The sequence below is a fragment of the Rhinolophus sinicus genome, chromosome 8 (genome assembly GCF_057876585.1).
Source record: "Rhinolophus sinicus isolate RSI-liver-muscle chromosome 8, RSI-T2T, whole genome shotgun sequence".
Lineage (NCBI taxonomy): Eukaryota > Metazoa > Chordata > Mammalia > Chiroptera > Rhinolophidae > Rhinolophus > Rhinolophus sinicus.
In genome coordinates, this window is record NC_142508.1 from 33,729,911 (window position 1) to 33,755,333 (window position 25,423).

The 25,423-nt window shown below is 42.9% G+C and overlaps 1 protein-coding gene and 1 pseudogene across 1 annotated transcript in view; one reads left to right on the plus strand and one right to left on the minus strand.

Moving 5' to 3' along the window:
• Positions 1–746: 746 nt before the first annotated feature.
• NLRP13 (NLR family pyrin domain containing 13) overlaps positions 747–25,423 on the plus strand; it is a 31,338-nt gene continuing 6,661 nt past the window's right edge. Inside the window, exons 1-7 of the mRNA XM_019710894.3 lie at positions 747–1,047; positions 4,913–4,981; positions 9,643–11,230; positions 13,077–13,244; positions 16,419–16,586; positions 18,963–19,133; positions 22,263–22,433. Of these exons, the coding sequence (XP_019566453.3) occupies positions 747–1,047; positions 4,913–4,981; positions 9,643–11,230; positions 13,077–13,244; positions 16,419–16,586; positions 18,963–19,133; positions 22,263–22,433 (2,636 nt within the window). The remainder of the gene's footprint in view (positions 1,048–4,912; positions 4,982–9,642; positions 11,231–13,076; positions 13,245–16,418; positions 16,587–18,962; positions 19,134–22,262; positions 22,434–25,423) is intronic.
• On the minus strand, positions 14,909–16,050 carry LOC109434158 (L-lactate dehydrogenase A chain pseudogene; annotated as a pseudogene).

The window sequence follows — 25,423 nt, forward strand, 5'->3', positions numbered from 1 at the left end:
CACTGAGCTGGGTCTGCATCCTGCGCCCGCGCGGCTCCGTCTCCGTGCGCTTCTCCCTTTCCTCCTCCCTCCACTCGCACGAATCTCCCACCTGTAGGTGATTTCAGTCAGTAGTGGGCCTCTTCGTCTTGCCTGTCTGCTGTGCAGGGAGTCCTTTGTGGAGTTTTTGTTGTTCGATTCTTTGTAAATTCCAGGGGAGCTTTACAGAGGCTCACCTCACGCCGCCATTTTTCCGGAACTCCTATTTTGCCTTAATTTTTAATGGACATTTTCACTGAACACAGAAATCCAGGTAAGCAGGGTTTTGTGGGGGGTTTTTCTGTACAACTTTTGGAGATATCATGTCATTGTCACTTTTATAAGCTAGAGACCCTACGTGTCCCCATGTATGACTGGTTGTTTAGAGAATGAAAGGTGGGTAAGAATTCATGGCGGGGCATAGTACCATTTGTTCTTCTTTCTGTCACCGAGGGCCTTGTGTGCACCAGGCCCTGGTGACACAGCCAAGAACAGGCAACATCTCCATTGAAAAGGAGCTGACATCCTTGTGGAAGAGAGAGAGAAATCTGCACAAACATGGGTAACAGGAAGTGCTAAGAGGGGAAAATAAATAGCGAGGGTACAGAGCAGATAGTTTTGGAGGATGTGAAAGTCGCAGCTTATGGTTTCAACTCTCTTTTCTAAGGTCCTGTTTGTTTGTGGACGTGACGGGTCTTGGGTGAAGCTAGGAATTGTGTGTTGGCAGGATGAGCTCCTCCGCTAACCTCGTGGTGGACGACTGTTCCTGTGATAAGCTCCTGTCTCACCTGAGGGGTCTGGATCAGCACCAGCTGGAGGAATTCAAACTTGGCCTCCAGTCCCCACGGCTGCTGCCTGAGAACTTCCAGCAGATCCCCTGGGCCAACTTGAAGGCCGCTGATCCCACTAACCTGCTGTGTCTGTTGCGTGAATACTTCCCGGAAAGGCAGATGTGGGAAATGACCCTCAGAATCTTTGAGAACATGAATCTGACTTCACTGTGTGAGGGAGTTAGAGCAGAGATGGATGGTGAGTGTGTCTGATGTGGGGATGGGGGGTCCAGGGACGGATGGAGGTCTGGGTGACAGGACACAGAGAGAGGAGGGGGACCGAGAAGACAGCTACCCTCAGGGGAGCAAGGAGGTTGTTGCTGGATTTCCAAGTTGCTAGTCTATCCCTAAGAAAGAATCTCCCTAATGGGCTATGAAGGATTAAAGCTTAAAGGTCTAAAAGCTGTAAAGATTGGGAGTTCTAATGTGGGAGGGAATTGGAAGAGGCACATTCATTCTGTTACAGGGCTTTTTTTTTCAGTTTTACAAAACAATGTAATAGACATTTACACCCCTCACAAAGTGATAATCCCCCTCCCCCAATCTACTACCCCTCTGATATTGTATGTAGCTGTTACAGTTCCAAGGACTCTATTCCCTATGCTGTACTCCACATCCTGTGACTATATATTTATCAAATTATAGCTGACACTCAGTATTATTCAGCTTCAGCTCCAGGTGTACACTGCAGTGGTCAGGCATCTACACCATCCATGAAGTGGTCTCCCTAATAAGACATGTACCCATCTGATAACCTACAAATCTTTCCAGCATTATTGATTATATTCCCTAAACTGTCCATCGTATCCCCATGGCAATATTGTGGTTACTGACTGTGCTTTCTAATCCCCTCACCTTCTCCCTCATCCCCCCCCCCCCATCTAGCAACCCTCAGTGTTTTCTCTATGTCTCTGTAACTGTTTCTCATTAGTTTGCTCATTTATTCTGTTCTTTAGATTCCACATATAAGTGAGATCATATGGTATTTGTCTTTCTCCGACTGATTTATTTCACTTAGCATAATGTTCTCTAGGCCCATCCACATCATTGCAAATGGTAAAATTTCACTCTTCTTTATGACCGAGCAGTATTCCATTGTATAAATGTACCACAGTTTCTTAATCCAGTCGTCTACCGATGGGCATTTTGGTTGTTTCCATGTGTTGGCTATTGTGAATAGCACTGCAATAAATATAGGGCTGCATATATTTTTTCAAATTAACATCTTGGATTTCTCTGGATAGATACCTAAGAGTGGAATTGCTGGGTCATAAGATAGTTCCATTTCCAGTTTTTTGAGATACCTCCATACTGATTTCCATAGTGGTTGCACCAATCTGCAATCCCACCAACAGTGCACAAGGGTTCCCTTTTTCCACATCCTCGCCAGCACTTGTTGTTTGTTGATTTATTGATGATAGCCATTCTAACCGGAGTGAAGTGGTATCTCAAAAAGGCACATTTGTCCCAATGCAACATTGTATGAAGAGATGCTTTGAGCATAGCAGGAGTTCCACGTTGCTTGATTTTTTTTCCCAAGGGAAACATGCATGATTTTTTTCCCAAGGGAAATACTAGGTAAATGCAAAAAAAACCCAAAACCCCAAAACCAAACAAAAAACAAAATTGCATCTGGCTGTAGTATTTATTTATTTTAGCATTGTAGTATTTTTACTGTAGCATTGTAATATTTATTGTAGTGTTATATTTACTGATTAATTGTAGTGGTAATGTTTCATAATCAGTTAGTAAGTGTAAAATTGTTCTACCATTTTTTTCAGCTTGTATTTTTAAAATTTTTTTTAAATTACAGTTGACGTTGACTATTTTATATTAGTTTCAGGTATAGCATTTTTGTTTAATGTGTTACTGATTCCATTTTCCTAGATAATAAAAACCCATGTGGTCTGTATCATGCAACCTTACCTACTACAGTATTGTGTCATGTTGTGGCAGAACTGACTGCCTCTGAGACCTGGAGAAAAAAAAATCATAACTTTGCTGCTACTGGTTACAGTCTAGGCCTTGATCCCAGTGCTTTCTGTGCACTGTTACTTTTCATGACACTCATAAGAAGAAGGTCCTGCTGTTCATGTCTTACAGCCAGGGAAACTGTGGCCCAGAGCTCAAGTGAAGTGCTCAAGGTCGTGAGCTGGGACTTAACCAGGCTGTGGGTTTCCAGGGGCTCTGTGCTTGACCATATACTGCTCCTGTGCCCGCAAATGAGGGCATGAGTTCTGAGTCGCCAACATAGTCTTCCTTATCAGAGCTCTGGGTGTTGGAAGCTGAGTCATGGCAATTCAGGTTTTGTGTATCATCTGGTGGGCAGGAGGACAGGATGGGGACCCACAGGAACCCCTCTTGGTGGTCCTTATCCAGTTACCACTTGGCCTTCTAAAGGGATGGGGCTTTAGAAAGCAACCTCTTATGCAGGAGGCAGCCCTAGCCCACATCCATCTCACAAGCAAAATGGGCAGTGATAAAAAGGTCAGGGTCACTTATGCTGCCCCATTAGCTTCATCTCCTAGGACACACAGCATGCTGAGTGTGTCTGTGCGTGAACAGAGCTGTGGAATATGTATTTGTGAGTAAGTTTGTGAGTGTGCGTGTGTTTACAGGCACATACATGCTGTCTTCAGGCAACTATGGGTTTAAGAGCTCAGATTCTAGCGTCCAACTGCCTGATTCAAAGGCTGGTTCCACCTACCCAAATGTACTTTCAGGCAAATGACTAACCACTGGACCCCTATTCTTTTTTTTTTCTTTTTTTTGAAAGTGGGGCTAACAGCATACCCACATCTGAGTTTCCAGGATGAAATGCTTAGAGGGTATGGGGAGTAGGTCCTCACTCATTTGTTCATCTTTGGGATGTTTTATTTTCTAACAGCATCATCTTTCCTGGTGGTTTCTAGAGGCTAGTTTGCCATCTCACCCCACCCAACACAATTTCAACAGATTTGGGGAGGTGAGGCTGTGGTTCAGCAGGCTTCCTCCGATAGCCAAAGTCAGAATTGCAAATCCATCCTTCCTTCTTTCCTTCCTTCCTTCCTTCCTTCCTTCCTTCCTTCCTTCCTTCCTTCCTTCCTTCCTTCCTTCCTTCCTTCCCCTCTCTTTCTTGGAATTGGACTTAAATTCCTGACTATTCAGCTGGAACAGCACGGCTCTTTACACAGGTGGCCCCCGCTAGATATAGAGTCTTCAATTTAATGTGTCAAGATACAAGTCGTGGCACCTGATACTCAACAATAAAGCCATACCATGGAAGGTTCACACTGGGACCACTTGCAACACAGCAATGCCACATGTCATGTAGTTGGCTTACAGGCAAATGGAGTCAGTGACAAGGGACCATCTTAGCTTTACTGGGCTGTGCTTGGGAAAAGATTGCCATTGTGTTTCCCTGATGCTAAGTGAGATAGCCTAACCCTGGACTGACTGCCTCTGGGGCCTGTGGGGCTCCACAGAATTGGGCAACTGTGGGTGGAGAATAATGGATTCCTGTTCTTCAAAGGAACAGGGAGTGTGAGGAGGAATCTCAGGACCCAGTTTGCTACCCAGATGAAGTCCTATAAACCTGGGCAATCAATGGAATCATAAATGTTAGAGCCTTATCTCTTTCAGATTCAAATTTCTTATGGGCACTGGCTCATAAGTACTAGCCATGTGCTTAGTACTGGGCCATGGAATTTAGGTTGCTGGTGTGTGAGTGCATCACAGAAGGGGTCCTTTGGTTCACGGTGAAGAGGGGATTCAGAGCAGTTATGTGAAACACATTGGTGAGCTGGCGTTACAACCCAATTCTTAGTACTTTTCTTCCTATGGTATTTTATTCCAAAAATATTAGAATGTCTTCTATGTACTGGGCACTGTTCTACACACTTGGGACAAATCAGTGAGTGGAGACTAGCCATGTGTGTCCCCTTCTAGCTGGAGGATGTGACTCCTTCCATCTCTCCCATCCCAAGCTTATCAGGGAAATAGTTGGCTCTACTGAGAGCACCAAACATTGCCTACTCATTTCCAGCCTAGGGAATCTCAGATCCCACAATCACTGTTTATTTCAGAGCTGTCCCAGATGCAGGGACCCCAAAACTCCGACCAAGAGGAACCAGAGATGCCAGGAGAAGAATCAGGTTTGTACACTGTTTTATGATGATCACAGGCAAAATGCTTGATTGGGCATTTTACCAGATCTGCATTTGTCATTTCCCCTGAAACTTTATCCTATTTATAGTATTCCAGAAGTGACCCCCTTCTCAACCTTTCTTCTAGCACTGCTTATTCAATAAGCTACTGTGCCAGACACTCTCTCTGATTCCACTAAGTTCTTCGATGCCAGTGTTTGTTTGTGGACTTTGTGTTGACTTAATAGGTAGCTGTAATTTTTTTTGTACCCATGATCACATGGAGATTTTCACATTGACAAAGTAATACATGCAGTTATAGAACAAGTTAATTTCATTCAAGAAATAGATGTACTTGTGTATAATACAAAAAGAATCACAGAAATGCAAAATGTATAATGAAAGGCGTCAATTCTTTGCCTAACCCTTGAATTCTGATCTACAGAAGCAGCCACATGCCACTCTCAGCTGCCATCTTTGCTATCCATTTCTTGGCTCATAAGTAATTAACATGTACTGCTGTTTCTGAGTTTTTCAATCAATTATCTACTGACTTCTTTTCATGGTAGGTAAGTATCTCTCTTCTATCCTCCAATAAAGTTATATGAGTGTGTGTGTGTGTGTGTGTGTGTGTGTGTGAGGAGAAGGTATTCAGTGTGTCCTGTGGATATACACATAAATTAATGCTGAACTATGTAATAAATTAGGATTACATATTTGTTTTCTAGAGCTGATGTAATAAATTAGCAAAAACCGGGTGGCTTAAACAATAGGTTTACTCTCATGGTTCTGTAGACTAGACATCCAAAGTCAAGGTCAAAAGTCAGCAGGGCTGTGCGTCCTCCAGAGGTTTGAGAGATGAATTTGTCCTTGCTTTTTCAGCTTCTGGTGGCTGCATTGACTTTCTTCATAATTATTACTACATTATCGCAGAGTTATTTGGGAAGCATAATGCAATCAAACAGATGAAGGAGTCCATCAGCTCCCTTGTCATTCTTTCTAGATGGTTTCCTGAAGCCCCATATTTTCCAGTCTGTATCGGTTGCCATGCAGCCCCCATCCTGTGACCTCATTTAATCTCAAATTCCGTTTTCTACTCTGGAATGTTGCCTCCATCTTGTCCCTGTGGATTCCACGTCCATCTGTCTGTCTCACCACTGTCCCAGTGGACCCATTTTATAGTAACTTATTGAGAACTGTCAATACAAGAGGGTTTTCCAGAGCTTCCTTGATTGAAAATTCCTCTAGTGCACTTTTTGATGAATAATTTGTGTCATATTCCAAGTCAAGAGACATCTTCCCTTGATATTTCTGGTGTCCAATGTCCTCCAGTGCCCAGTGGTGATAAATCTGATGCCACTTTGATTTTTTATGTTGTATGTGACCTGTCTTTCACACTATGAAAGCTGTTGGAGTCTTCCCCCCCGTGTTCTGAAATGTCCTCGTGTGACTAGGATCTGGGCCTGGCCCTACTCATTGGGTTGCATACAAAGTGGGACTTTTACATTTAATTAATTAATTTATTTATTTATTTATTTATTTGTTTGTTTATTTATGTTGTCAATTACAGTTGACATTCAATATTATTTATATGAGTTTCAAGTGTACAGCTTATGGTTAGACATTTATATCATTTATACAGTGATCCCCCCGATAAGTCTAGTACCCACCTTGCACTATACATAGTTGTTACAACATTATTGACTCTATTCTCTATGCTGTACTTTACATGGGGCCTTAACATTTAAAAACATGTGTCCTATTCTCAAACTTTTTTATTTCTTTGACAGTGATCATTCCTTCTCTGTTCTTGTTTTGGTTTTTTTCCCCCCTGAAATTCCAATTAGGTGTTGTGTTTCCTGGGATTAACATTTAGTTTTCATACCTTCCCACCAGCCCCCACATGCTTCCATCTTTTTTTTTTTGGTTATAATTTGAAAGATTACTTCAACTTTCTATCACACCTGTGATGAAACATTCCATCAACAGTATTTTTTTCAATAGATGTGATATCTCCTTAAATATTTTTCATAACTTTCGGGGCAGTTTTTGGTTTCCCAAATTATCTGTTCTCTGGTCAGAGTAAAGTGATTAAACAATGTAAATGTGTTTAATATTAATATTAATTTGTAACATATTCAATATTTTAAAATCTTCCTTTTCATATGTAAGCAATTAATTTTACAAAAATAACCACTTTAAGAATGTTTGTTCTCCCAGCTTGAATACATAAATTAGATGATAGGTCTACACTGCTTTTCTCAATTGATCATATCTTTATATAAACACATCAGCCACATTCTTTAATGAATATGCCATTGTATGGATATATTTTGGTCTATATCTAACATCCTGTTGACAGGCTGCCAGGTTTTTTTTTAATAGTTAACACTACTTAGATATTCATGACATTGTCTGTCTGCAAGTTATTTCTGTAGAGGACACTCCTAAACTAGAAGTCCTACATGAAAGCATGTATGTAATATAAATTTTGATGTGGCAAGTTGATCCCCTAAAAATCTGTTTAAAAGGCCATCCCCAATGATACCGTGTCTATTCTGTCCTGCTAGCAACACAAAATTCCTTCAAAAAATTGCCAACTTGATCAAAGTAGTCGTGATTTAATATTTGGTATGCATTCATTCTATTAGTGAGTTGAAAACCGTAATTGCATATTAGCTTTTTTATTTCTTGCAAAATGACAATTCTGCCCCCCTTCTCACTTTTCTGGTGGATGCTCATTTTCTTCTCATTGACTTGTCAGAGCACGTCACATGTTGAGGATGGCCTCTTGGTTTGTCACATAGATGGTAAATCTTCTCCCTCATGCAGTTTTCCTCTCTTGAGTTTGTGTGGTGCTTTCATGCTCAGCTTTACAGCGTCTGGATGGCAAGACTCATCCCCAAATCGGTTAGGTTAAAGGGTGCCTCTGCTGTGATAGCCACCTGAGATTTTGATCTGATAGTTTTAGATTTCACTAAACTCGAGCTGCATAGAAGAGAAACTAAGGCAAACAAAGGGAGATGGCTTGACTCATGCTGAGGGAGCAGGTCCTAGAGGAATCACCCTTTGGTCCATAAGATCCATTTCTTGAAGGCTGATCGATCAAGTCTTGGAATTTGCTCAATCCAGAACAATAGTTCTTTTCTGGAGGTGGGTAAAGCTCCGGAAGTTTGGACATTTGAAAAACGCAACATTCCAAGATGCTTGATAATCCGATAGAACGTTGCCCAAGATCCCATCTCCAGAAGATGCCTCTTTGTAGGCAAAAAACAGTGCTTCTGCATTCTTTCCTGGTTATTTGGATTTTACAGACAAGGGAACCAAGATTCTAGAAGTGTCCACAAAGCTTCGCAGCCATAAGTATCAGTTCTAAATCTTGAAGAAAATGTGAGGGTAGTTCTTGATATTCCTACTCTAATGCTTTCTCTACCAGAAACTTTATATATTTAAAAACTTTATATATTTTATATTTATATATTTATGTAAAATATACATTTTATTTATATATTAAAATATAAAAATATTAAATGTGTATTTAGATATTTACATTAAAATATATTTAAATGTTATGTATTTATATTTAATTTATATATAATTTATATATTTATGTAAAACATATAATTTGTATATTTAAATGTAATATATAATATGTTTAAAATATATTTTATGTATATATTTAGATATTTACATAAAATATATTTAATTTATATCTATAAGTGTGTGTGTTTATATATATATATATATATATATATATATATATATATATATATATATATATATATAATTTTTTTGCTGGCATGTGGAATCATCATCCACCCTGATATTTAAGCCAAAACCCTAGAATCTGTGCAGAACTCAAATTTCCTTAGCATTCCCCACCCCCTTGTTATAAATCATTAGAAGTCCTACTGGTTCCATTCTCAATATAGACCCTAAATCTATTTCTTTTATTTCTAATTCTGTGATCTAGTCCTTCTGAGGCTCTACGTTCTTCCACAAAAGAACTGGGGATCTGTGGTTGTTGTGTTACCCATGGCCATGTTTGACCAAACAGACCAGCTTTCACTTAGATACAGGTGTAGTTTTCTCACCTGGTCTTCTTGCCTCCTTTCTTGGACCACAGTCCCTTCTTCAAAGAACAGCAAACTTCAAAGAACAGCAAACTTTTACGCATGTAAATTATGGCTTTTCAGCTCTAGACCTTTAGAATGAAGACGGTCATGACCTAGTTCCTCCCCACTGTTCAGTTAGCCCCCTACCAGGCCCCTCCGTCACTGTGCTCTAGAATGTTCTCATTCCCATCTCAGGGCATTTGCACTCATAGTTCCCGTGCCTGAAAGCATCTCTTTCTACATCTTGGACTGGCTTCTTCTCATGATTAAGGTGTCAACTCTCATGCAGAAGTCTGCTGATCCCTTTCCCCCTTCAGAAGGCATCTTCTATCTCTCTTGTGTCATCCTAGGGTTTTTATTTGTGTATATCATCACACTATTTAACTTTTGCTACCTTTTGTGACTTGCCACCACCACACTCACCCACCTCCCAAAAGTTAGACCTTTAAAGGCAGAGATTGTCTGTTTTGTTCAAGGCGACTTCACTATTGAATAATTCCTAATGCTGACATTCCTTCTGATTGCTGTTGTGTTTTGCCATAGTTCTCTGTTTAGTCCACAGAAAAACATACAGAGAGAGGATGAAGGCTAAAATGCTGGTGATGTGGGACAATATCCCTTGGCCGGAAGACCATATATACCTCCGCGATGTGACAGAGAATGAGCATGAAGTGCTGAAGAGCCTGGTGTATCCTAACAGGACTGGCGCCCAGCCCCAGACTATAATCTTGGAGGGGATGGCAGGGGTTGGGAAGACTACGCTGGTGGTGAAGGTCATGCTGCATTGGGCAGAGGGCTTTCTCTTTCACCATAGGTTCTCCTATGTTTTCTACATCAGCTGCCATCAAGTGAGAGAGATGAGGGACACCACCTTTGCTGACCTGCTTTCCCAGGACTGGCCCAACTCACAGGCCCCCATTGAAGAGTTCATGAGTCACCCCGAGAGGCTTCTGTTTATCATTGATGGCTTTGAGGAAATGACCATGCCTTCCAACTTGGCTGACAGCCTGCCATGTACAGACTGGTACCAGCAGCTCCCAGTGGCCAGAATCCTATTCTACTTGTTGAAGAAAGAACTGGTCCCCATGGCTACCTTACTAATCACGACCAGGGATGGTAGGCGTGAAGATCTTAAAAAGTTGTTACTAAACCCCCGATTTGTACTAATCTCAGGGTTCACAGAGGGAGACCAGGAGGAGTATTTCTTCAGGTACTTTGGGGACCAAGACAAAGCCAGGAAAATCTTGCATTGGGTAAGAAATAACAAAACTCTGTTTCATTCTTGCTCCGCCCCCCTGGTGTGCTGGATTGTGTGTTCCTGCCTGAAGCGACAGATGACAAGATGTCCTTATTTCCAGCTGAGCACCCAGACCACCACCAGTCTGTATGCCTATTTCTTCTCCAGCTCATTTGCAACAGCAGACTTCAATTGGTCAGGGCAGAGTTGGCCAGAGCAATGGAGGGCCCTCTGTTCTCTGGCTGCAGATGGGATGTGGTCTTCAAACTTCACATTTGCAAAAGAGGACATAGAACATTGGCACCTGCAGGCACCGCTCATTGATTTTCTCTTCAGGCTGAATATTCTTCAGAAGGTCAGTGACTGTGAGGATTGTATTACCTTCACTCACCAAAGTCTCCAGGTGTTTTTGGGGGCTATGTTCTATGTACTCAGGGGAATGGAAGGATCCACCGGGGGTCTCTCAACTCATCAAGAGATGAGGGTACTACTGAGTGATGCCTTCGCTGACATGAACGTCTACTGGCATCAAATGGCTCTTTTTTTCTTTGGTCTCTTAAAAAGAGACCTCTCAAGAGAACTGGAAGATACTTTGCATTGTAGGCTGTCTCCCAGGATAATGGATGAATTGTTAGAATGGGCAGAAGAGTCCTTGAAGTATGAAACAGTCTCCTTCCATTTTGAATTCCTCATGTTTTTTCAGTGCTTATATGAAACACATGAGGAGAACTTTGTAAAGCAGATTTTGGATTACCTCCCTGAAGCTGACCTGGACATTTTGGGGGACCTACAACTCCGAGTTAGTTCATTTTGCCTAAAGCACTGTCAAAGATTAAGTAAGCTAAGGCTTTCTGTCAGCTGTCTCAACCCTCAAAAGGAGTCAACTTTCAACAGGGAAACTCTGGGGTGAGTAATGCTACACCATTTCTTTACCCACATTCTCTCATCTTCACATGCTCTGCCTGAGTTCTACCATGAAAAACGGGGGTTCTGCTGCTGCTGCTGTGTTATCAATGGTTGTGATTGACCAAACATCATAAATCAGCCCCAACCTGTGAGAATATTTTCCTTTAGTTATCATTGTGGGTTCCCTGGCTTCTTTAACTGGCTGACTTAAAGGTAGATCTTCTATCTCAGACACAGCCTATCGAAAGTTTCTGTGCCAGGCATTGTGCTGAGACATCTTTTGGCATCGAATTGATGCCCATAACTGAATGGAGGGGGAACTGTTATTGCCACTCACCGATGAGGAAACTGAAAGATGGGAACTCAATTTGCTTACATCCATGTGGCTGTTAAGTACTCAGCCTAGACCAGTGTGCCCAGCTCTCGCCCTCTCAGAGCTCTAGATTGTAATAAAAATGCTGATGCTGCTTATTTGAGTGTGAGCTGGGGTGGGAGCAGGGCAAGTGGTGTCAAGTAAATCCTAATGTTTGTTCTAATGAGTTTGTTCCTTTGTCTCCTGGAAGAAGTATCCTGGAAATACTTCACCTACTTTGGCTTCTTATCCTATGACCTTGTGTCATCACTGACACTAATGACTTCCAGTTTGGGAAATAAGGAAACCTGACTGTTCTGCTAATTATTTCAGGTCCCAGAGATGTTTTCTAAACTTTTCTTGTAAGTAGAGCCTGCTACATGTGTTCTCAACCCTTGTTTAACCCTCAAACCTGCAAGAAGTACCATTTCAATTTTGGTTGAACATATTGAAATTTCAAGAAGACTAATTTATTTGTGTTCACCCAGATTGGAATATTAGTAAGGTGATGTGTTTGGAGTAATAAATGTTCAATATATACTGGTTATCATTTACCCTGTCTTGGAATGCCTAAAACTTAAATAAAGGACTTTATTTAGGGAGGGGCCCCTGTTGGGTCATGTCAATAAGTGCTCTTAATACAAAGTATTTTCCCAAGGATCATTCCATTTATTTGAGGATCGATACTCCATCAACATCATTTCTCCCTTGACACATGATCACCCTAAGGCTTCCATGAGACTTCATGCCTTCTCCAAAGGTCATAATAGATCTTCTGATGTTAAGGTCATTTCCTATTTCTCTACAGCACAGCTTCTTACTGTTTTTCTGAGAGGTTTTTAACTGCATATTAGAATGAACTGGGATGTTAAACACATAAAGCACACACACTTAAGATTGGAAACGATTACACTAACCAATGCTACATTCTGGGCTCACAGAGCAGATGTAGATTAGGAAATTTATATCCTTCAGGTACTTTAGGAATGTTCTTTGTTCGACTTCCCTCATCTTATCTGAGGTTAAAAAAAAGTATTACTTTAATGCTGTTTTGCTCTTATTAACATTGAAAGCCTACTGTATTGGGGAAATTCTAAATAATTAGAATGCTAATAATTCTAAATATTTACATGAATCTAATCATCACAAGATCCTATGAGAGTAAGTTTTATTATGTACTTTTAGAGATAGAAAATTGGAGCACAGAGTTTTGAATTCATTTTAGGTCTGATTCACTTAAAGTCTGAACTTTAAAGGGTTATACCTGTAGTCCACCTCACCTCACTTATGTGGTTGCTTTCCTCCAAAAATAGTTGTTGAGGATTGCAGGAATTACACATCCGGTGTTTTGAGATCTATGCTTTTTGGGTTACAGATCTCCATACCCAGAATGCTACAGAATTTCCACACCATTTGTTAGGGTCTCTTTTTGCCTCTTCTGGGTGTTGGTTGAGCTTCATTTACTCATCAGCCTTCTCTCTCTCCCTCATAAAGAATGAGTCTCGTCAATTCCAAGATACATCAGTGGGAGGACGTTTGTTCTGTGTTTCACAATGGGAACCTGAGTGAGCTGGACCTGAGTAACAGCAAGCTAAATGCTGCATCTATGAAGAAACTCTGTTATGAACTGAGAAATCCAAGGTGCAAACTTCAAAAACTAACGTAAGTGTGATATTCTCACTGTTTGATGAATACCAGAGGAGACTAATCCTCTTTTTTCCCCTTCTATTTACTGCAATATGTATTTGCCAGAAAGTAAGCTAGGTGCTCAGAAGAATTAAATAATTGTGCCAGTATTAGTGAAGTTGCTACTTAGGCAAAGATGATTGAAATTTATAAAAAATGGCAGTCATGAGTGATCTTGCCCTAGAGGTACATGTAAAGCAGCAAATTTTTCCTCAAGACCTCTGAGTGAGGCTGCCATTTTGAGCTGGATATGAAGGAGTGGAGAGGTTCTAGGATGTTATAGGGGCATCTCTAGCTCCGTTTTTGGATTGTGAACAGAGAACAGAGCAGATGAATTCCTGCATCCATAGAGTTGACATTGTGTTAAAGAAACACACATAATGGTCAGAATAGTATATGAGATGGTGACACCTCCCAAAGCAGAAGGAAATCAGTTCCTTAAGAAGGGCCTACTCATTGGAGCTGAAACATAGTTTTTTGAATTGAGTTTATTTGTTCTCTAGCATGATGTCAGTAGACATTACGGGGTCTCAAGTCTGGCTTGAAGATAGGGAAGAATAAGCAGGTGGAGGTGGACCTTGTGGGAGAAGCCAGGAAGAAATACTGAGAGAGGACAGAGTGAGTAATGCTTCGAGTGGAATTTGAGATGGCATTTGGTTGGATGCTGGAGAGTCTTGGCCAACTAATTGTATCCTGCTCTTCATCCACAATTCCATCATACCTTGAGGTTTAAAAATTCAGACACATGCTGATTCAACGAGTTAAGAGCAGAAGATTCAGCAATAATGACTGTTCTCAACTTCAATGTATTGAATGAGCTGGATCAAATACATGGAAGGCAGGCTTAAACAGTTGTCTTTTTCGTCTTTTTTCTTTTTCCCCTACCCCATTTTGGTTTTGTCACTTAATCCTCAAGATAAGGAGAAACAAGCTCAAGGAAAAACAAGAGGCGTTTTCTCACCAGACCTCTCTGGGTTGGTATGGGGGGGTCACCTTCCTAGAAGACCAGGTGACCCCAGGACTTTATTTATTTATTTATTAGTTTTAGGTGCACAAAACAATGCAATAGCCATACATGTACACCCCTCACAAAGCAACAACCCCCCCCCCAATATGCTGTGCCTCTGACATCATATATAGCTGTTACAATTCCATTGACTCTATTCCCTATGCTGTACCCTAGGACTTCTTTTTTTTCACTGTTCAAGGTTTATTTGGTGTTTTTGTTGGTATGATACTTGGATAGTTGGCTGCATTATTAATATGTAGACTTTTCATTTTGTATTAGCCTCCAGTATATGCTGATGCATATAGTACATAAAATAAGGTCCCTTAGAACATGCAATTTTGTATTTATACATTGGATCCCCAGCTTTGGGACTGGAGGAAAGAAAGTTGGACTAGGCACATAGGGTAAAGGAACCGAGTTATAAAACACACAGTAAACACACGTCTGGTTTGAAGGGCAACTGTAGCATCGTGTGCAACAATGGCAGTGGTGGTGCCTCTGGGGGTGGAACTAGTCCACACTAACCAAGTTAGGATGAGATAAGTACCATCCAGCATCAGGATATAGCTGCAGGGATTTATGAACCATTCCTATTGCTAACTTTAGGAAATCGATGTTTTCCCTAGGCTGTCTTAATAATATTACTGCTTTAGTACAGATCAGATAAAAAGGACAATATGCACAACCTCCAACTAAAATCCTGTTGTACCCTAGACAGTGAAGTGGCACGACATTAGAAGACTCTAAAACTGCAGCTCTTTTTGGATCCCCCAAAGTGTATCTGCACTCTTCTTCAAATGGGCCTCTTCCTCAGGTGTCAGAGTCACCTTCACAACATCTGAGATTCCAGTCTGTCCCAAGATGCAAGAAACACTAAGGAAGACGTCATCTTTTATTCCATCTAGACCCTTAATCACGGTGGAAATTGGATGCACCCGCCTAAGATTCTTCATCATACTTTCTGCCAAATCTGCCACGGATAGTCCCATGGCTCAGGATTTGTAGCCTTTCAGTTTGATCACCTCATAAGCACTGTCAACCATCTGTTTGTGAACTTCTTTCCACTGTTCCTTATCAGCATCAGTGCCTAAATTAGGGTGCAGAGACTTCAGGGAGACACCAGCAACATTCACTCTACTCCATACAGGCATACTCGGTCTCCATGCTCCCCAAGGACCCATGCATGACAGCTTGGTGGGTGAACTCCCAGCCTTTCCCCCAGGAGATAACGGAACCGGGCTGAATCCAGATTGCAACCACTTCCAATAACACAGTTTTTGGGAAAGCCGCTAATCTTCCAAGCCACATAGGTCAAGATATCCACTGGATTGGAAACAATAAGCAATTTGCAGTTGGGGCTGTATTTGACAACATTAGGAATGATGAATTTAAAGATGCTCACATTACACTGGACCAAATTAAGATGGCTTTCTCCCTCTTGTTGACGTGCCCCAGCTGTGATAATCACCAGCTTGGAGTTTACAGTCACATTATAATCTTTGCCAGAGACAATTTGTGCTGTTATAAGGAAAAGGCTGCCATGTTGGAGATCCATCATCTCTCCCTTCAATTTGTCTTCCATGACATCAACATGAGCAAGCTCATCTGCCAAGTCCTTCATTAGGATACTGACGGCACAGGCCATGCCAACAGCACCAACCCCAACCACTGTAATCTTATTCTGGGGGCTTTGTTCTTCCTTAAGAAGATTCACAATCAGCTGATGCTTGAGAGTTGCCATATTGAATTTAGAACCAAAAGGAATCCAAGTTGAGTGACATCCAACAGTTGACGCTGCTTTTCCCCCTGCTGCTAAACCTTCCGAGTCCCACAACTCCTAGTGCCCTAGGACTTCTTAATGGCAAATTGGGGGGGGGGGGGGCGGGGAAGAGCTCGGCTTGAGTGACTCCTGACTTCATATATCCAACTGAGAGTCTTGACCAACTAATTGTATACTAATTGTAACTAATTGTATCTTTGGGGAGTATACCATGACTCAAAAATCAAATTTTGGGTTCCTCTTATATCTTCTACATCCTTGAGGGTCTCTGTGTGTTTTTAATGGTAGAAAGGCAAGATGAAGAAACAGTCTCCCCTACACACATGCCAAGCTAAGCTTTCTCACTGCTTCTCTTCCTCAGTTGCAAATCGGTAACCCCTGTGAGGGTTCTGAAGGAGCTGGTCCTGGTACTTTATGGTAACAGCAGGCTGACCCATCTGAACTTGAGCTCTAACAACCTGGGAATTACTGTATCCATGATGATCTTTAGAACCTTGAGACACTCAGCCTGCAACCTCAAGTATCTGTGGTAAGTCTGGTTTTCCAGATCTGTCCCCAAGGTTACCCCTAGGTTTGATGACTCGGGGAGAACAGGAATGAGCATGGCAGTGAAAGATACAGAGAAAGATTAGCAAAGGGAAAAGGTACATGGGTGTGGAGCAGTGATTCTCAAATTTTAATGTAGATCAGAACCACCCACGGGGTGTGTTAACACACAGATTCCTGGAACTCACCCCTGAGCTACAGCAGGTCCACTGTGGGGCCTGATAATCAGCATTTGTAGTAGGCCTGGAGGCAATGCTGGACCGTGGACCACACTTGGAGTAGCATTGACTTGGAGGCCGTCCTGCCTCTGGAAGGGACAAGGAATGGGGAGAAATCAGCTTTTGTTCATGGAGTAAGGTGACCTCTAACTGAAAACTACTCTGCCCAGAACTAACTGCCTGTCTGGGGACCTTTTTGCCAGGTTGGAGTCGTGTGGCCTCACCTCTCTGGTTTGTCGGTGTCTCTTTCTGGAGCTCAGCAAGAACTCCAGTCTGCATTTCCTCAGTGTGGGGGACAATGACCTCTCTGATATCCAGGAGAAAGGACCACAGAAGCCTTTTGACATGTCAAAGTGTGCCCTGAAGGAGCTGTGGTAACTCTTCCTGCTTTGAGGGGCAAAGCCAGGGCAGCCGTGGGAGTATGTTTTGGGGAGCCTTGGGGATCCCCCTATTGTATTTACCTATCCTGTTGACACACTTCTTTTTTTTCTTTTTTTAAAGATTTTATTGGGGAAGGGGAACAGGACTTTATTGGGGAACAGTGTGTACTTCCAGGACTTTTTCTCCAAGTCAAGTTGTTGTCCTTTCAATCTTAGTTGTGGAGGGTGCAGCTCAGCTCCAGGTCCAGTTGCCATTTTCTAGTTGCAGGGGGCACAGCCCACCATCCCTTGCGAGAGTCGAACCGGCAACCTTGTGGTTGAGAGGACGCTCTCCCACCAACTGAGCCATCTGGGAGCTCAGTGGCAGCTCAGCTCAAGGTGCCGTGACTTGAGGAATTGAACTGACAACCTTGTAGTTGAGAGCCCACTGGCCCATGTGGGAATCGAACTGGTAGCCTTCGGAGTTAGGAGCATGGAGCTCTAACCGCCTGAGCCACTGGGCCGGCCCCTTGACACACTTCTTTTCATCTTCATCCTTTCCACCTTGTATCGATGAGTATTATCGATTGCTGTGCACAGACTTAATTTCAAGGCTCGATATGCAAGACACCACCACCACAAGCTGGGATGGAAGTTAAAGAGTTTTATTACAAAGCGAAAGTAAATAAGACAAGATAGAAGTTAGGGGAATATATCATCATACCACTGACAAGCAAGGTGGCAAATCATCATACCACCAGGACGCAGTCAATTAGAGGCGCAGAAACAGCACCAGCCTTTCATCAGCACCGTCGAAATATCTTGCATCAGCAGAGGCAGCGCGGGGAACAACCGTGCCTGCCTTTGTTCTTCTGGGGTTTTAAGGACTTCACTAACAACAGTGGCAAGGAGCCAATAAGCATATGTGTCAGCAACACAAGGAATTGGTCCCGGATCTGGCTAGGAGCTGGGGCCAGTCTTTGGTACCAGATTAGATGTGCCGGAGCCTGCGAAGGCCAGACTCCCCATCCTGTACTTGGTCCTTCAGAGGGTAGACAGTCCTCCCAAGGCCAAGCACATATCCAAGTCACTGTGAAAGTTTACCTCCCCAAATGTTCCCAGGTAGACCTTCATATATTCTATCCTTTACACACCTTTCTCCCTAGGCCTCAGTCTCGGCCAGTTTTGCCCTCACCCAGACTGTGGGCCTCTTACTTGCTGGCCTCTTTGGTTTAACCCCTTAGGCTTCTGTCAGCCTCCCCTAAACCCAGTGATTTTCAACTGGGGCAATTTTGTCCCTCAGAGGACATTTGACAATGTCTGAACACATACTTTGTTTCCACAATTGGGAGCGGATGATGTTTCTGGCATCTAGTGTATAAAGACCAGGTATAACCAATATCCTACCATGCACTGGGAGACCCCCCACAACCAGCGTGACCTGGCCCTGGAGGACCCCCCACAACCAGAGTGACCTGGCCCTGGAGGACCCCCCACAACCAGAGTGACCTGGCCCTGGAGGACCCCCCACAACCAGAGTGACCTGGCGCTGGAGGACCCCCCCACAGCCAGAGTGATCTGGCCCAAAGCTCAGTAGGGCTGAGACTGAGAAACTGTACCTTGACCTACCTTTTCCTCCTTCTTGAAGCTTTTGTTTTTTACCTGATTGAATCTTGCCATGATGTTGGGGTCCCAGACTGTGGCCCAGCTGAGGGTTTGAGAAAGAAAGAAAAAGGAGGATGGGTATAGCTGAGGCTCACCTTGAATCTGCACCTTCCACAGCCTGGAGAAATGCAACCTGTCGGTGGCCAGCTCTGAGGGGCTGGCGTTGCTTCTCACCAGCACCGAGAGAACAACTAGGCTGTGCCTGGGGTTTAATCAGCTCCAAGATGATGGTGTAAGGTGGCTGTGCACTCTCCTGAGTCAACCCGAGTGTGCCTTAGAGAGATTGGTGTAAGTTCCTCTTGGTTCCAGTTCTATAAATGAGCCTCTGGGAGGTTCAGCACTGGGGAGAATGATGGTTCCTTCATTGGGGACCCACTTATATCCTTGAAAACTAACATGTATTGAGCAGTTATTCCACGTGCTAGGCATTGTTGTAAAACACAGATTGAGTAGCATCCCAGGTTTGTTGATTCAATTACTGGGGGTTGTGCCAAGGAATTCAGTTTTAGCAAGGACACCGGGAAATTATGGTTGTTTTAGTCAACCCAGCCCTGACCTCCCATCTCCAGACACTGAGCTGGCACCAAGGTCAGGGCAGGAGACAAGACAGACATGCTTCCTGCCTGTGTGGAGGATGTAGTTTCATGAGTGAGAGACCAAAGAAAAGCCAACAGTAGTGCAGATATGAAGAAGGACAAAGAATGAGTAGACCGAGTGTTGGGGTTGGTTTCCCAGTAAGGTCTCCTCTCACCATCTTATCTGAGGAGGTGATGCTTGCAGACTTGCGCAAAAGACAGGAAGCCATACACAGAGAGAAGAAACAGGAGGGTTGGCCTGTTGGGGTAGGAACAACAAGAAGACATGTATGGCAAGAGTAATGTGAGTGGGGCAGGGGAAAGCCTGAAGAGGAAGTTGCAGAGGCAGAAAGATGCTGGAATATGCTGGGGCCGTGTAGGAATCTGTGTTTTGTTTGGGGGGAGATGAAAAGGCCTCTGGGGGTTGGAAGTTGGACAGTGACATCTCTGAAAAGTCACTGAGGCTGTCCTTGAATGATGGACTCTGATGGGGGCACAGGGGGAACAGAAGCAACTCCCTGAAGACCAGATGAGACGGTATGAGGGAGTCGGCCTGATGAGGTGTAGGATTTCAGGGCATATTTGAAGGTAGAGCCAGTGGGACTTGGCGATGGATGAGAGGTAGTTTAGGCGGGAAGGGAGCCCAGAACCCCTGCAAGTGATGGGCTTGGGCAGCTGGGGGGAGGGTGGTGTCATGTTATGACATGGGGAGGAGTGGAGGAAGAGCAGCTTTGGGTGTACAGAGTGTAGACTGGGACATGGGCGCGGGACGTGCCTGTTCATGTGCCACGTGGAGGTGTCATGGGAACAGGTGTAGGTGGGTCGACAGGGCTCCAGGGCTTCACTGGGCAGGGATGAGGGTCCATTTGCAGTGTGATTATGCAGACCTTTTCCTCATTAGCCACGTCTGCTTCCTGGTGCAGTATGAAATAAATGGAGAGTTGGGTTTTCATGGGGTCAGCTATTGTGCAAGTGGGTATGAAAGAATGGAGAAGGCCAAGGGTCTGAGGTCCATCGGGGGGGCGATTATGGTAAAAAACTATGAAGTCTGAGCCTGGGAGCCAGAGGTTGGCACTCACCTAGCACTGGGTCTCAAGGAACCAGAATATTAGTAAGAAGTTAATGCAAATATAGGATGAACTGATATTATACATGTACAATTATTTGTTATATTTATAATATAGTCTAAAGTATATAATATAATTAGCTATGTTATAATTATGTTTATATACTTTAATATATAATTTATGATGTGTCATATTTAATGTCATATATAACTATATAAAATATTTAATAAATAACATAATAAATAACAACATATTAATATATTAATAATCATAATGTATTCTCCATATAATAACATTGAATGTAATTTAAATTATATTTAATAATTTAATATATAACCATATTATATGTAATATAAGTAATATGTATCATTTATATAAGATTTATTATGTTATATAAAATATATATAGTTATATGTATGTAATACACAATGTTATATATCTATATATCATATATATATCTATAAGAGCTCACATATTATAGGTAATATATATAATTTATATAACATGTAAGATTTGTTACACAATAACAACAGTATCTATTACATGTAATATGTGTTATATAATACCTATAGATCTACTATATATATAAAATCTCTATATGTTGTATATCTCCTATCACTTGTAGTACTGTCCTGAGCACTTTGCATGCATGGCTCATTGGCAGTCATCACTCCTGTGACAAGCCATCGTAGTCTCCACTTTAGAGCAGCAGAGCTGAAGGAGGACACAGCTTGCCAACAGCAGTTAGTGACAGCTGAGTGGCGTCTGAACCCAGGACTGGCTCCAGAGCCTGAGGCTGCCTCAGTACCACTGAAAATGTTTTTCCTCAATTAATTTTTATTTTTACTTAAATGCTTTAAAATTCTCACATTAAAATTTATTTTTTCGACATGTAAAAAGTTGTACATACTGGAGGGTGCCAAAAAACTGTATACAAGTGGACACTTTGGTCAACGTTGCTCTAGCAGTAGTTCGCCATAATCAGAAATGTCCAGACACTGATGGTAACCACTTTGAGCACCTCTTGTAATTGCAGAAGTGCAACGTGACTTGTATTCATCTTTTATTATCGGTATATGTTGACTATTATAATTTTAACAGTTTTCCTTTCTTAAAATGTGTATACATTTTTTTGGCACCCTCTGTGTATAATGTGTACAACTCAGTGGGTTTGGGAATAAGTTACACCTGTGAAGCCATCACCACCCTCAAAACTGTGGGCATGTCCATCACCTCCCCCAGTTTCTTCCTGCCCTTTATTATTATCATTACAGTTGTGGTGGTGGTGGTAACACTTAACATAGGATCTACCATGTTTCCCCGAAAAGAAGACCTAACCAGAAAATAAGCCCTTGCATGATTTTTCAGGATGACATCCCCTGAACATAAGCCCTAATGTGTCTTTTGGAGCAAACTTTAATATAAGACCTGGTCTTATTTTCAGGGATTTTAAGCATATAGACAGCATTGTTAGCTGTAGGCACAATGCCATATGGTAGTAGATCTCCAGAACTTATCTTGCTTAACCGAAACTTTGTACCATCATTCCTTTATCTTTGTTTGAAACCCATCCCTAACTAGATGGGGACATTCTTGCCATGCTTGTTGTCCAGTCTGGAACTGGACAGGACAAGTAAGCAAACACAGATGCTCAACACATCCCAGGCTAGGGCCCAAGGAGACACTGTGGTGAATTTGGTGGGGTGGCTGCTGGTGGCTCAGGCCCTGGGTTTGGGATGCTTTCCCAAGCATCTGTCTCTGGCTCTGCTCCCCAGGCTCTGGTTCTGCCAGCTTGGTGTGCCCAGTTGCAGGTACTTGTCAGATGCTCTCCTCCAGAACAAGAGTCTGACGCACCTGAATCTGAGGAAGAACCACCTGGGAGATGAGGGGATAAGGCTTCTGTGTGGAGCACTGAGTCGTCCAGACTGCAGTCTGCAGAACCTGGAGTAAGTGTCATGCCTCCCTCTCGTTTAGTGGGTGGCAGGAGCACCCTGTGAGTGGACCTGTAAAGCCCTGAGTCCCAGGTGGGGTGTGCGTCCTGGGTGCAGATGTGATTATTGGCATAGAGGAGCTTAGGTTTGTGGGAGGTGGTGGGTAGGGGTACCTGTGGGGGGAAAACTGGGGTGACTATTAAGGGCCAACCACAATGTATGTTGGGGTCCGCAAGATGACCCTCGGGTTTGATGATTCACTAGGACCCTGACAACTCTGCATGCAGTCGTTTGTGGCTATGACTTGTTACAGTGAAAGGAGACAAAGCAACATCAGAAAGAGAAGGTGCACTGGCAAAGTCTGCAGGAACCTAGGTGCCAGCCCCCAGGAATTCGCTCCCAGCGGTCACCCAGGACCACTTTAATACCCCCAGCAATGAGCTGTGACAACTCCTGTGAAATGTTGTCCACCACGGAAGGTGTGACCTACACACTCAGTGCTCCAGATTTTCTCCTGGGCTCTGGTCCTGTGCACACTTACCGAGCACATCCCACGATCCCAGATCTGTGGGAGGAAAGCAGGGGTTCAGCATAAATCATGTTTGCACAGCTTAGGCACAATAAGTCACTTTTATCAGGGAACAGGGGAGCTCTCCTGGAATCCGTGTTGCCAGATGCCAACCGAAGGCCATCCTCGTCAGCCGGCCTTTCTAAGGACAGTGGCCAGGCGTGCTCTGCCAGCTCTCCTGCACACTGTGCCTATGTCTGATCTTCTTTATTCTGTGTCTGATAAAGAAGTCAAAATGAGCTTTGGGTCTCCCTAGTTTGCCAGTCACAATATAAATGATTTTGTATGTTATTTATGCCTGTGGATGTTTTTTAACATAGAGACCATATCTGTCTCAAAAAGGCTATGACCCCTCAGTGGAAATATAGATGACACTGGAGGCTATCCAAATAACCACAGAATAGTGTGCTAAGAGATTTGGAAACCTTTGTCTATAATTTTTTAATTAACATTAATAGTATTGGAAATATTTTAATGGCTTAACATGTAGCTGAGCCATAATTAGGTACAGTAGAATATTCTTGCATTGGTCACGGCACCCACATGTGCCTACATTTAAATTAAAATTAATGAAGATGAAATTTGGTTACAAATTCAATGCCTCAGTTACACTAACTACATCTCAAAGGCTTGGTGGTCACATGTGGCTAGTGGCTATCGTAGTGGACAGTGCAGCTACAGACTATTTCCACCATCATCATGGAAATTTCTATCGGACATTGCTGACTCAATGGGAACCAAAGGTCAGATAAAACCAGGTCCCACCGATGTCCTCCAACCACTTGCTTCCCCTCTTTGGGGCCCACCAGTGTTTTCAGTGTCTTTTTTATTTTAATCCTCCCAGAGGTCTTCTGTGCATATATAAGTGTGTTTTTACTCAGCTTTCATTCCCATGAAACATGCACCCCAAACAACATATCTGAGAATGTTGCATACCTGTACATGACAACCTTAACTCTTTTATGATGACATAGTGACTTGTTGAATGAGTGTACAGGTTATGTCTATCTCTCTCACCTCTCCCTCTCTCTGTTTCCTCTCTTATCTCTGCCTCTCCTCTCTATCTCTGTGTCTCTGTCTCTCTCTGTCCTTCTCTCTGTCTCCTCTCTACCTCTCTCTCTTTGGTTGTTTCCAATCTTCTTCAAAAGGTATAACAATTATACACTGTATCTCTGTTCCTGTATCATTTTGGACGTGGAAATATGCTTGTAGAATAAGTTCCTAGACCTAAAATGGCTGGGTCAAAGGGTATCTGCAATCAAAATTTAGCACATATTGCCTAATCGTCCTCTACTAACTCTGTCACCATCTGCCAAGAGCCCGTGTTATCCACACCCTCGCAGTGTCACTAAACCTCCTTGTTCTCCATCAATTTGAGAGGTAGAGTAATGGTAGCTCCAGCTATGTTTTATTTTTCCATGGAAATATTGAAACTGGTGCAAGAGTAGAGAGAGTAGTATGTAATGTATTCCATTATCCACTTCACCAATTGTTGATTCATGGTCAGTCTGCTTTTGTCTAAACCCTCAACGACACTCTCCCCTCAAGATTATTTTGAGGTTAGTCCCAGGGGTCATATTCCTTATTTGTGAACTCAGAGTTCTTGTTTATTTGTGTCTCTGTGAATAAGAATGGAGTTGAGCACTTTTGGAATGTTGAAAGTCATTTGTGCAAACTTACTTCCAAATGAAAAACCTGTTGATAAAACTTAAGGACTATTTTTTTCCCTATTGGCTTTTTTTCCTATGACCCGTAAGCATCCTTCACTAGGCAAGTTAGCCATGCTGGGTGTGATGTGTATAGATGTTTATCGAGTCAGCAGTTCCCTTAGACAGTTTTAATGATGTGGGTATTTTTCATGTAGTCAAGCTATTCCTATATGGCTGAAGCGTGTTGCCTTATGTTCATTTGCTTTCTCCACCTTAAGGTGTCACTCTTCCATTGTTTCACCTCCCTCCTCCATCTGTCTCTGTCTCTTCTCTGTGTCTCTGTGTCTCTGCCCCTCTCTCTCCCCCCCTCTCTGTCTCTTTCTCCCTCTGTCTCTTTCCTCTCTGTCCCTCTCTCTCTCCTCTCTGTCTCTGTGTCTGTCTCTCTCTGTCCTTCTCTCTCTCCTCTCTGTCTCTCTCCTTTCTCTCTGTCCCCTCTCCCCCGTCTCCCTCTCACCTCACCTCCTCTCATTCTCTCTCCAAACACTTACCTGAATTCCTCATCCTGAACTCCTTTTGGTACCATAGCTCATTCTTGGAAGTTGAGGTCTGCCCTACATGAGATTTTAGTATGTTTTCCAGCTCAAGTGTTGAGCTCAGAGGCTGAGACACATGTTCTGTGACAGCAGAGGGGAGCCCGGGCCCCTGTGGTGAGAAGCAGCCCTTCCCAGGACAGGACTTTGTGGTCCCTCCTCTCTGTGTGTCACAGGGAGCTGGAGGACCAGGTGTGG